Here is a 13,636-nt window from a genome sequence, read left to right on the forward strand (position 1 = left end):
CAAGTTGTCAGGTGTCCCTATACCAAATCTTACCAAATTTTATCGGAGGGAGCGTTTTTAAGGTTAAGGAAGAGGGATTTTAGGCTGAGTGTGATGAAGACTAGGAATTATTCAGAAGTAAGGAATGAAGAAAAAGGTTGGGAACCACTGGTCTATTGTGACACCAAATTTACTAGGCGACTCATATCGAAAGACATATATTTCTTGTTGCAGCGATGTGCGCTATATGCCAAACGATAAAGTTTTTCAATTACTACGCCGGCATATTTTTTCTCACCGCCATGAGCATCGACAGATACATAGCCGTGGCCTACAGCACAAGAATGACACAGGTAACTTGATATCGGAAGCGATCAAAGTAGAATTAATGCTAGAAATATCTATACTCAATTACAAGCGATTCTTAGGATATGCAGGATCTGTTTCAAGTTATAGATTAGAAGTATAGAACGAAAGGTTAGAAAAGAAGTATCTTTGCGACAATGCAAATTTACCTACGACACTGCGAATGGTGCGATTTTCGAAAACATATCTATTACGACCGGTTGTCATGATAATTTCATTCCGAGTGTACCAAAGTGTTATTATTAGTTTTTAGTAATTAGGCAATTAGTATTCGTCAAAATACTGTCAAGCACTGATGGAAGTATTCAAAAACGCGACCAGTGAAACCAACAGTAAAAGTGGTCGAGGCCTATACTTAGAGGGGGTCAGTAACGAAGTACTTCTACTTTTTTGAAGTACCCAAGTAGTTTTCCGCTACTTGGGTACATACTCAAGTAGATCTAAATTCCCGTTACTTTTACTTCATAATATTTTGTGATCTACTTACTTACTTTTCGCTATTTTCAGTTTGTCAAGTAGAAGTAATTTAATCCACCAATCAGAAAGATAGCCTGAGTAATTTCGGGGCTGCGTATCAAGGTGTATCAACATTTAATTTTCATAAAAGTTGAGTAAAGCCCAGAATTTTCGTCGCGCTTCGCGCACGAATATTATTTAGGTAGCGGGATGCGTGGTTCTGTTCACACCGCTTTGTCGCCCACATGAAATATTTCATCACAGTAAATATGGCCCATTAGAGCGTTTGAAAATACCATTTCGCAATCTAGCATAATGTAGCAGCTCATGGCGTGTCCTATTCTGGAAAAGTGAACTTTGACTTTTTTTTAGCTTTAGATCTGTTTTAGCATACCACCTTTGAAACTTTCTGGACTAAAGACATGAAATGCATTTTCCGCTTTTAGATATAGTATTGATATTTCAGTTTCAATTATCAGTATCAGAACACCGGTCCGCGAAAAAGAATTCATTTTGAATCAGGTCCGTACGGCAAAAAAGGTGGCCTACTCCTGATCCAACTGATGGAATTGCAGAACAGTAAACTCCATCTAAGATATATATTTTATACCAACAGCTTCGATCGAAAGGACGCACTTATTTGATATGCTTTATGGTTTGGACCGTATCTATCATTATGAGCATCCCAATCATACTCTACGCAAGAATCGAGGATGGACACGAATCTGTACAGTGCAGAATCATGTTTCCTGGATATAAGTACCTGGGCGAGTTTGACACATCAATCTTCATGTAAATATATATGATACTTTGAATTTTCTTTGCAACAAACATTATGCAAACCTACTGCATCAGACTTAGACTACAGTTGATTGAAGTTGTGTAATTAAAGTAATTAAAGCGAAAAGGAATTCAAATCTAATTTAAGAAATGATTTTATGCTCTCAATTTAATTCTTTTCAATCGGCGTGAAAATGCAACAGGAGAACTGTATATTGCGAAACGAGTCAAGCTTTGTGTACATACAATTGCCGTTTTCATTTTTGTGAGAGTGAATTATTGTTTTAATATGAACTGAACCCGATTTTCGTTGTATCTAATTCAATTTACAGTTTTTTTTGGGAATTCAGTAATTTCAATTCTAAACTAATCTGAAAAAAAACTGTGTAACTATAATTTCAATTCCAATCTCACGGAGGTTTTGCCTACTTGCAGTGCCAACCCAAGGATGTCACGTTTTCAGAATAATTCCTAACAAACTCCATACTCTTCACAATTTGCATTCTGAATCGTAAGAAGTTGTTTTGGGACAAGTTTGCATCACGTTATGCGTAAAATTGTCATGAGAGCGACTAAAAATAGACCCGTTTCAACAATTTCACATGCGTGTCGTGTTTTTTACCGAAAGTAACCGTCTCCGATTAACCGCTATGAGTATGCTACCATTCGAACAAATCTACTTTTTTGAAATGACGCTACTTTCTCGATTACTTTTTGGATTTTTCAGTTTCTAGTAAACTTGACATGTTTTGTAAATTGGTACTTCTTAAATTCCACCTCTGGTATACAATCTATACATCACCCTAAACGATCATATCAGTTGACTAAACTTATAAGTCCTGGTCTGAATAATGGATGGTGACGACGCACTGGATGAATAATTTCTACTGATATAAAGAATTGTGTGAGAGCCAGCACTAGGTCACCAATTAGCAACCGCGTCAATGGAAATGAAACATGAAAAACTCCGCTGAGCGTGAAAATTTTAATTGCATCACAATCGAAATTTTTGTTTCTTAACTAGCTCATCTTCGACGGCTTAACCTCGAAACCAGTAATTCTTAACCTTTACCAACCTGGTGAATCAATACGCTATCTGCAAGCATGCGGCGAAACCCAAATTTTCGCATCACAGAACAAAATCTACCATCCGATAAAATAACTATAGACGTAGTTGGACAACTAGGACATTTTCAGCTTTTCCTCATCAGATTAAAATTAGAATTATAGTGATACGAAGCCAATACCAACTTAGACTAGAGTTAGAATTATAGCTACACCACACAGCTAGGGCTGCATTTAAAACAAATTGTAGTTTAAAACATGTTTTATACTGTGTTTTAAACAAAGGCCTTTAAAAAATTTATGTTTTTTGTAAAATCATTCCATAATTGTTTGAATACTTTCCAAAAATAATGTTGTATGAGCCTACGGACACTTACCACCCGATATAGCCGACGTATACGATATCGGATGGTTGGAACCCTCCAAAGAGAGAGAGAGAGAGAGTCTTTATTTTCATCCAATCAAAATACATAACAAACGGCAGTGATGGCGGTACAGAAAATATGCATGCACAGTATTCGGTACTAGATAGGAATGATCGATAAGACCGTGAAGGTCATCTGGTCTGATCACACCAGCATCAAACAGGTACACTTGACTCTGAACAGTCTGGCTGTAAAAAATGTTTAGTTACAAAAGGAAAATAGAAGAAAAATTAAACGATGGTAGCAAATGATCAATGAAGCAATGTCTGGGCGAGGCAGGGCAACTGTGTTAGTATAACGACAGGAGGTGATCAAGTAGGTCTTTTTTGAATCTATTATAAGACAATTCACGGATATGTGGTTGTAATGCATCCCAGATGATAGGTCCCGAGTAGTCGATAGATCTCTTAGTTAGGTTGCTATTGGGTGGGGGTAAGTAGATATTTCCCTTTGACGAGGATCTCGTGTAATGGGAATGGACATTTTTAGCAGGTATGAAAAAGTCATCAAACACAGGAGGCAGACTATTGGAAAAATATTTGTGAATGGCTTTTGATACTTCGAAGCGATATTTCCCACACAGATAATGCCAAATATCTCGGAGTTTTACTGGACTCGAACATGTCCTGGAAGAGTCATATTCAGTCCCTAGAAACTAAATTATCACCGAAGTGCGGCCTGTTCTACAGCCTTGGGCGCTTCATGCCAGCATGGGTTCTTCTGATACTCTTTAAATGCCTAATCCAATCGAAGTTACATTATGGCATCCTCTGTTGGGCGGCTGCCAGTAAAACTGCACTCAAGCCACTGCAGAAACTACAGCATAAAGTACTCCGAATCATAGCTAGGGCCCCAAAGGGGCCTGGCTGCCCATCCAACAAGTCGCTGCTGAAGAGATTCGGCGTCCTAAACATAGAAGATATGCGGAAACTAGAAATCGCCAAGTTTATGTATCAGTTTCACTGCGGTCGTTGCCCCGAATATTTCAATGAATTCTTTACCTCTGAATCAAAAGCGCACAAGTACAACACACGCGCGTCCACGTCGTCCAAATATCATATGATCGACCGAAAAGATCATCGCTCTATCAAATATGCCGGACCTGATGTGTGGAACAGTATCCCGCCGGCCATCCGGCAGTCGACGAGCATGTCCACATTCAAGTCGAAATACAAGCAATTACTACTAAGTAAATACAGTCCATCCTCAAGATTACCGGACCACGACTGACCTATCGATCTCGCTTCCCATGACATGCCGCCCTATTTCTTGTCGCTTCCTTTTTCCATACTATCTTCTTTACTTTCATTCAGTGTGCATGCCTCCTCTTTACATCGCCTAGGCCAAGGTGGGTGTCTGATTCCATAGACAACTCCTAGTCGCTTCGACATCTTCCTTTCTTTTCATTGTATCGCATTTTTGTGGTGTATTGAACTGATAAAATTGCTAAATAAACCAATGATGATGATGATGAAATTCGATGCTTACGGTAAGGCGATAAATTGGTACGTAAGGGTACAGATGAGATCAGCCGTATAGCACGGTTTTGCAGGGTTCGAATTCTGCACAAAAATGTTGTGCATGCATTTCCCCATACTACGATTCCATATTGCAGGTGAGAGTGGAAAAGAGAGAAGTTGATGGTTCGTAGTACTGATCTGGAAACCAAAGATTGCCGACGGGTCATTATTCCCTCACACCGAGCTAGTTTTGATATTGTGCATTCAATATGCTGCTTCCAAGACATTTTGGCATCAATGGTGACGCCGAGATATTTTGCTAAGCCACATGTGGAGATTTGTTTATGACTGATGTTCACTGTGAAATTATGATTGGCATTATAGTCGGTAGTCGGTTCAACAGCTATAGTAGGCCTACGTATATATTTCGTCAAAGAAGCTAGGGATGGCGTGTACCTCTAAAAGGTTCAGGTTCGTGTGAGCGCAAACCTTTGTGAAAGGTTCTGTGTGAACGCGAACGTGAACCTCATGACGTCACGTGACGTCGTATTACTAATTCCAACCATACATTTCAGTGAAGTGACAGCCTATCAATGTACAGTGCACAATGCACACGATACCTAGCGACGACTCGGGCCACATAATGCCACAATGCTGAAGTACATATTGACGTTTTAAACGTCGCCAAATGTTTCAACTGGGGCAATCAAATGATATAATAATCCCATAAAATCAATATCTTCAGTCACTTTGTGAACAATTACGACGAGGACTTGGAAGGGTATATAAGCTTATGCCTTAACGGTCTAGGCCAGACCGGACCATGAAAAAACAATAAAAAACATGTTTTGAACAAGGACCTTCTTTTAAACATGTTTGTTTTAAATTGATTTTGTTTTAAATGCAACCCTAAACAAAGCAATTACCAAATTAGACCAGAGTTAGAATTATCGCTACACCGCAATTATCAAACTAGACTAGAATTAGAATTATAGCTATACAGCAATTACCAAATAAGACCAGAGTTAGAATTATCGCTTCACAGTAATTACCAAACTTAGACTAGAATTAGAATTATAGCTACACAGTAATTACCAAATTAGACTAGAATTAGAAGTATAGCTACAGAGGGGCTTCGAAATTAGATTACGCGAAAATTCCAAAATTGAATACAGTTCATTTCATATCAAATCAGAGTTCATAGTCATTCTCCAGCACGAGCATGGAAAATGTCTATACAAAAAGCTTGGGTTGTTTTGCACAATTCAGTTCTCCTGTAGCATTTTCCGGAAAACCAGATATCAGAGCAAAGAAACAATTCACAATATTGGAATGTGATTACCGGCATTTCTCTCTATTTAGACAACTAATTATCTGGTTTTCCAAGTCTGACTATAGAATATTGTTGCGATAAATGAACTGTGCAGGAACAACAGTGTGTTTTAAAGAAAAAATCCATTAAATCATGGTTTCATACAAAACAGAAAGAGAATAACGAATATTCTCTGCAAATCAGCGTGGTTTCTGCTGTCTGAGTCGGGTGTGTGTCTCCAATGAACCCCGGAAACTATATCGTGATCCCCGGCTGGTCCAGATGACTGAGTACGGATTCTACTTATTACCTGAATTTACAAAATACGCATTTCCTTCTATCAGAGACTACTTCTCCGGAGATGGATCTGGGGAAGATGAGGACGCAATTTACTATGCTCCAGCAGGTACGAAAGCAGACTGTCACCAATTTTTCTACAGCTTACGCCATAATTGTAATGTTTTTCATGTCATTATTCCTGAAAGAATATTATGAACTTCCTTTACCGCTTCAAAAAACAATAACGCACTGCTACCAATTAATACATGACATTATGATGTATTATAATTAGGGGAACTTTTTGCAACTTTTGCAACCTTTCTTACAGTTTTCGGCAACTTCATATATACTAAGAAGTTATGCAGTACGATGTTTTAAGCTGATGTTCGGAGGAATCTTATATTGCAACTTTTTACGACTTTTCTCCATTTTTTCATGCAAATTTTTACAACTTTTCTTCGTTTTCTCAAGCAACATTTTGCAAGTTTTTTCGATTTTTCATGTAACTTTTTGCAAGATTTTTCGAATTTTCATGAAACTAACTGTTTACTGCAAATATTTGGTCCTAAATGTAAATAGATCCCTTGATTATTATTTCACTGTGGTTAAATTTTAGGTCCTTTCTGATTTGATGTACATTCAGGCAAGACCGCCGAAAATTATATCTTCACTGGTTCAATTTTTTCAGGCTATTGATTTTGTTGAAGTCGCCAATACTCAGTTTTGCTACAGTACCTTGGATACGGATCGATTCGAGTATCTTATACCCTATTAATCTCAAGGAACGTGTCCACTAATGCAACTTTGTCGTGCAACTTTTGTGAAAAATAAATGCAACTATTAACTGCAACTTTTGTGGAAAATAAGTGCAACTTTCCACAGCTTCGACCGCAACAATAACTTTTGCTAAATATAATGTATTATGATTAGGGCGGGACACAATTATTCTGGTCTCAATCTGAATCGAGTATATCAATTCTAATGATTCGAGTCGAGATCATCGCCACTGAGAGAGAGAGAGAGATAGGATATTCTTTTTCACCTGCACCATCGAGATGCTTTGACGACGGAGTTGCGATACGGCCGTGAGGTCATCTAGTCTGCGCCCCCGTTTTTTTTTCTCCCGAGAGTTAATTTATCAACGAAAATGATAGTTTCGATACTGTAACAGTCTTGGTGTAAGTTGGTTATTCCTCAAGCTAGAGATCGCAGCACAGATACACCGATGCATGGCTATTAAACACAGCACGTGCACTTTGCACGGCGTACATCGAAGAGAATGAATTCGTCAATAATAACACGCTTTGTCAATATACATGACGTCATCACTAGCCATCACTCATTACAAAACTATTTTCCACTGAGGAAACATTGCAATTAGTCGTATCGCAGCATGCAAAACCACTGTAAATTCGAGGCGTGCAGTTAGACACCACATTTTAACATTTTACGTGTAAGGCAATACTGTGTGCAACAATGCATAATTTGATGTTCAATTCTGAATTATAGATGTGAAAGTAGATACCTCATTATGCATAGATACACTCAATATTGGCTAACACGTAAAATGTTTAAATGTGGTGTCTAACTGCACGCCTTGAAATTTCAGGACATAGCTACGCATACGCACGTTAGTGAAAATGCCATTTCTGCGCAGTCGTGATTGACCAGCAGCATCTTCGCAAGGTATAACGAAGTAGCCATGGTCGAAATCATACCAATTTATCTTTATAGTGATGTGGAACTGACATAATCTTTGTGGTCGCATGAATGATGCGTATTTGAACTTACAACATCTTGCATACTGTGATGATGCCTCAATTCTTTACTTCGCCTAGGCCAGTGGTTCCCAACCTTTTTCATCTCGTGCCTCCCTTGGCCGAAATTTAAGCCAAAATTCCCCCCTTGGGAGAAATCGGCCCGATGATTAAAAAAAGGTCATTTCACCGCGCAAGCACCTGTTGAGGGAGAGAATAAGACGGGCGGTACCGAGAGTTTGTTTCTAGCAGGTCTGTAACAACACTTTGTAGACCTCCAAAAACAATGGTCTTAGTCCCAATCAAACAAATTCTGGAAGGCTTGACCCAACAGACCCCCACACCTCCATTTGTGTTTTCGGCTTACCTTGCACTAATCGCTAATATAACTGTTGTGAAAAATCAGCATGCATAAATTTACTGGTCTCGCGATTTTTTCTCAAGTTTTGCGTATGCATTTGGCCAATAATATTAGTACTTTCATATATAGCAGGGTTGACCAGACTCGAGTCACCATTTTCTGATGACTCGACTTGACTCGAGTCATTTTCGAAAATACGGAAACGACTCGACTCGAGACAATCTGTGTATTCACTCGACTTGGACTCGAGTCATTGCGCATGAAACGAACCAAGCCATATGGCTCGAGATGGGTTTAACAAGACTTCAACTGGAACTATGAAAGTGAGATGGACTTGTGACTCGGAGCCTCGAGACTTGGTTACAGCCCTGATATATAACATACCCGTGATCAGATTTCCTGCTGGAGCTCATTGAAATTTAGGAAACCCATTACGTTTCGGCAACATTGCACCAAGTTTAACATGTCTTTTCGATCGGTTAGCGGTTCACTAAAAATAAAGCAAGGATAGCGATCTCTTTGACTTGATCGATGACGTTGGAATATTTTGTCATTGTCTGAAAATGTTGACTTGAAAATATAAGATAAATACTTTCACTATAGGCCTTACTGTGATAGATTCGGCACGACATTTACTCGTTAAGGATGTATTTGATTGAGAGGCCGTCGCTTGCCTACAAAATTGTCTTGCGAACTGCAGCTTATCTGAACTAGTTTAAAAAAAAAAAACAAGGGGGAATTTCTATGTGAAAAAGAAATTTCAAATAGCATCTGAACATACTTCCAGCAAAAAAAGCAGCCATAAGGAGCATGCGTTCGGAAATAGCTGGTTGACTACATGATAGTTCGGACATGAACAATTTGGGACATCCGTTACAATTGTTAAGTGGAATTCATCCCTAAAAATTGCGAAGTTCCCCTCAAGGGGGGAATTCCTCCCCGGTTGGGAACCACTGACCTAGGCCAAGGTGGGTGTCTGATCTTAAAGACTACTCCAAGTTGTTTCGACACCCTCCTATCTTTTCATTGTATCGTAGTTTTGTGGTGTTTTGAAACGATGAAAATATTAATAAAACTGATAGATTGACGCCATAATCAGTGATACTCTGACACGCGCTTCGATTCAAGAATCCAGTGTTGGGATCAAGTCACAAGTCATCTTGAGTCATTCCACATTTTGACTCGAGTCAAGTCATATACACCGACTCATGATATACATACACACGATCTGTGTAGATGCATACCATGAGTGAAAAAATTGATATGATATGATACATTACTCTACCCATTTACACATCCAGGATATACAATTTAAGCCTGCGCTCCAATTGTTTGACTAATATAAAAGTATAAACGATATTCGTTCGATGTAAATCATGCAAAGGTGGTTGATTGTATGTATTTACAGCAGAGAGATACGTTGGTATTAGATTACTTTACTATACTAGTTCACGGCAACGTAAGCTGTGAGCTCCGATCACGATGTTTGCGTTCAATTTGTTTGTGATATAACCAAGGAGGCTCGATAAAACGCACAGTCATTGGTTGCGCTCACATGTCACACCAGCGTATTGTTAACAATCAGGACTTATACGAAATACAGTGATTTAGTTGACACTGATCACTTGTTGACTTGAAATTGACTCGTAAAGTTTGCTTCTAGTCACGAGTCATCCGCATTTCCGATGCGCCGAGTCAAGTCAAGTCATTTTTGCGAAGTGACTCGAGTCATCCAACACTGCCATAATCTAATTACTCATGACTCGCGAAATGATGACTTTTTCGATACAGTGTGAATTTTTATCCTCGAGAATTGCGTGGCTATTTCATTGAAAATACAAAATTTCTTTCAGTGCATTATGACGACAAGAACGAGTCGATACAGTACATGTGCGCGTTCGAATCGCAGAGTCACCATTACAAGATTTGGCTTGTATCCAATTTCATCCTCTCCTTCCTCATACCATTTAGTGTTATCGGTAAGTTTTCATCTTGCATATAGGCTACAAACCATATACACAGCTATTTGCGAAATAGTGGAAAATCAAGACTTCATAAACTGCCGGTGACTTACATGAGATTACTATTTCTAATTTGTCGTATCTATACCGAGTATGAGTTGGTAAAATTAGTCAGTGTTAATGCCCGAATTGAAGTAGAAGTCAATCCGCAATTACAAGCGTAAGTAGTGATTTCCAAGACATATCAATCCTTCTTCAAGTAGAAGTATAAAATGAAACGTTTGAAACATACGCTAGTGAGTAGGTTCAAAAAATATCCTCAAAGTATTTTTTGCCGTTGCCCATTTTCGATTAGCAAATGTTCTGTGGCCCACGTCTTATCCGAGAGTTTAAGTTGAATAAATCTCCTCCAACACACAATCCACGAAATGATTTAGGCCACTTCAAACAATTGGGGGTTTGAAGTGCGTCAGTTACAGCCCTGGAAAATCGTACAATTCTTGTGTACATCTGCTGTTCCACTCGCGTCGCGAAACCCATTGATCCAATCCCCGCATCTAATGTGTGATTGGGGTTTTCGTTCCGCTGTGGTGAGGAATAATATAACCAGCATTCCGCTTTAAACAATTCTTGGATGAATTGGAAAATACAGAGAAAGAATTTTTTAACATGCTAGCTGTACAATGTATATAGTATGTATAGTAGTATACCTATTGAAATTGCGATGTCAAAACAATAAATCCAATGATAGAATCAATTCATGTTGTTCTTAGATTATGTACAATGATTTGAAATCCGGACGTTTTAGACCGATTCCAAACATTAATGTGCTGCGCTAAATCCTCCATACATTACGATTCGTTGCCGTGGTGCCGTGAGCTTCCAGAAGAAGTAGATATTTCATAATAAAAAGCATTTGTGCCTATTTTGATGTCACAATAATACGACCTGCAGAAGTACCGTAAATCTACATCAAATGCACTTCAGTTCGAGCTCAATGCACAGTGCACACCTATTTCAAGGGCATACGACGTATGACACTGCCGGAATACTTGGTTACTTCAGCAGCAGTTATTATATAATCGAAATTATTTTCGTTGCTGCTAGCCGTAGGTTGTCATAGCCGACAGAAAGCGACGCTGTTTCCCCTCCCATTTTCGACTTGTACATTGTGACCCCATACGTGTCACTACGTCTAAACAGACTAGGATGAAAAGCTTCATGTAGCCTACGTATAATTCAATAATATTAATATATTTTTGAAAATATGAACATAACAAATATAGCTATACTTTCACAAAATCTACAATTTTACAAGCAGCTCTGCGGCCCACCTCAAATTCCTCCTGTGGCCCACCATTTGAGAACCCCTGGTCTAGGACAAGGATGTCAAACAAATGGCCCGTGGACCAGATCCGACCCGTCGTACGATTTCATTCTGCCCGCGAATCAATTATGAGTAGATTGAAAAATGCTTGTATTATTCAGCAAATTTTAAAGATTTGTTGAGATTTTGAGAGATAAATGCTTCTATTAAATAATCTATCAAAGAAAAAATCTCGAATATGTTCATAGGACACACACTATAACCATCCGACGGCAATATTGCGGTTTCACTTTAGTCACCATTGGGAAAAAGTTGGTGACGTGGACACCATATTTGAAAAAGGCCCAAAAAGTGCACACTGAATTCTGAGTTTTATCGGAAAACGGAACAAAAAGTGGTTACAATGTTGCTAGAAAAGAGCTCTTATGATCCATAATGTAATATACGATTATGTATACATATATTTTTAGGGTTGATAATAAAGTATTCAAATGAAAATGAAGCGTATGGATTTGGAGGTTTGTTTTGGGGTATTCATGGTGTTTGTCGACTACTATGGTCATTTACACCAGGCCGATATTCTTCTTATTTTCCGTAACTGCCGACTTATAGCACGGCCCACCTCTAGGCTTTTGCAAGACACCGCTGACGCGGATGAGGTGGCGAGGAGGGGCCTAGGTAAACCTCCAGCACTTAGGTATCGGATTTGGAGGTAATAGTTGGCAATCATTTCACTGGTCCGGCCGGTGAGCGATCAAACGGTTTGAATCAGGCCCGCGACCTAAGTTGAGTTTGACACCCCTGGCTTAGCGGTTTCTATGGTTTTAGCAGGTAATCGGAGATTAGTATTTTAGCGAATAACGCAAAATAACTGCTGACGCTGAAAATGCAAGTATACGATTTTCAGAAATATGTTACAGCTGCCGCTATATCACGCCATCCGATGACAATTTCACTCGTAAAAGAAGAATTAGTCTAAAAACATAATCACCAGGCAAAGCCTGCTTGGTTACCTGCCATGTATACTTAATTTTAGTTAGTTCAACTGATTAGATAAAAATGCCGGGTAATCTAATCCTAGTCTACTTTTTGGAATGTCTTCAATTCTAATTCTAATCTAATTTCGGAAATCTTTCTATGCTCTTATTCCAACTCCAATCTTTATTACTGGTTTCCTGGAAATACTACAGGAGAACCGTGTGAAACAAGCCAAGCTCGTAGTCTCGCTGTGCACACAGTTTCCACTCTCGTGCTTTTGAGTAGTTTTCATACTGAAATGAACCCGAATATTTTAGGCTGGCACTCGTCAGGGGTAATCGTCAGCAACTAAGAGAATTGGAAAGAACATTGTATATCTCGTGCTTATGAGAATTAATGAACTCTGATTTGATATGAACTGTATACTTGATTTTTGTTGTATTTCAATCTAATTCGGAATTCATTTTCCAAGCTTTTGCGAATTCAGTTATTCTAATCCCAATCGAATTTGGAAAAACTGAAGATTTTCTAATTCTATATAGTCGCTCAACTATCAGATTTCTGGTAATATCAACCATATCTACTATCTTTTCAGTGGCAATGTACGCTATGATACTGCGTCACTTGCGTACAGTAGAGCAGAAGATCGGACACACAGCCACCAACAGAGCGGTGGAAATGCGAAAAAGAGTAACCAAGATGGTGGCGGCTCTGGTCATATGCTTCACCATCTGCTGGCTGCCTCATCACATCTTGACGCTTCTAAGAATCAAAGGTATCGATGTGTGAATACGGCGTACAATTAGACTTTCCAGGTTGTATTTATAATTCAATTCAATATCGCAACTAGCTATACATTCATATACGCAAGTTTTCTTTTCACTGGACATTCCTTGCCAACGCATGACGCTCAACATACCGCCTACATCTTTTTTTCAGTCCCCAATTCCGAGTTTTCATTCCCCACAACGTGAAATCTCTCTATCCAACCCTAAAAAATTATTCCGTCAATAAAGTTTGTTAAGATTTTGTTTGGTAAAGGCTTTACACCGGTTTCCCGTAAAATTCTACGAAGCTTCATCGCACGTCCTGCTGCTCGTGTTAAACGTGTTTCTTACCCCAATATTGGT

General features: G+C 38.9%; 1 protein-coding gene across 2 annotated transcripts in view; it reads left to right on the forward strand.

Moving 5' to 3' along the window:
* Window positions 1–13,636, forward strand: part of LOC145459239 (neuropeptides B/W receptor type 1-like) — a 43,873-nt gene that overhangs the window by 4,203 nt on the left and 26,034 nt on the right. Inside the window, exons 3-7 of one of the 2 annotated variants that reach the window (XM_080337886.1) lie at window positions 214–332; window positions 1,418–1,593; window positions 6,188–6,264; window positions 10,094–10,219; window positions 13,102–13,281. In XM_080337886.1, the coding sequence (XP_080194012.1) occupies window positions 214–332; window positions 1,418–1,593; window positions 6,188–6,264; window positions 10,094–10,219; window positions 13,102–13,281 (678 nt within the window). The remainder of the gene's footprint in view (window positions 1–213; window positions 333–1,417; window positions 1,594–6,187; window positions 6,265–10,093; window positions 10,220–13,101; window positions 13,282–13,636) is intronic. The other variant, XM_080337887.1, reaches the window with a different exon arrangement.

This window comes from Botryllus schlosseri, chromosome 16 (assembly GCF_051294905.1).
Source record: "Botryllus schlosseri isolate E-star chromosome 16, Bs_hap1, whole genome shotgun sequence".
Lineage (NCBI taxonomy): Eukaryota > Metazoa > Chordata > Ascidiacea > Stolidobranchia > Styelidae > Botryllus > Botryllus schlosseri.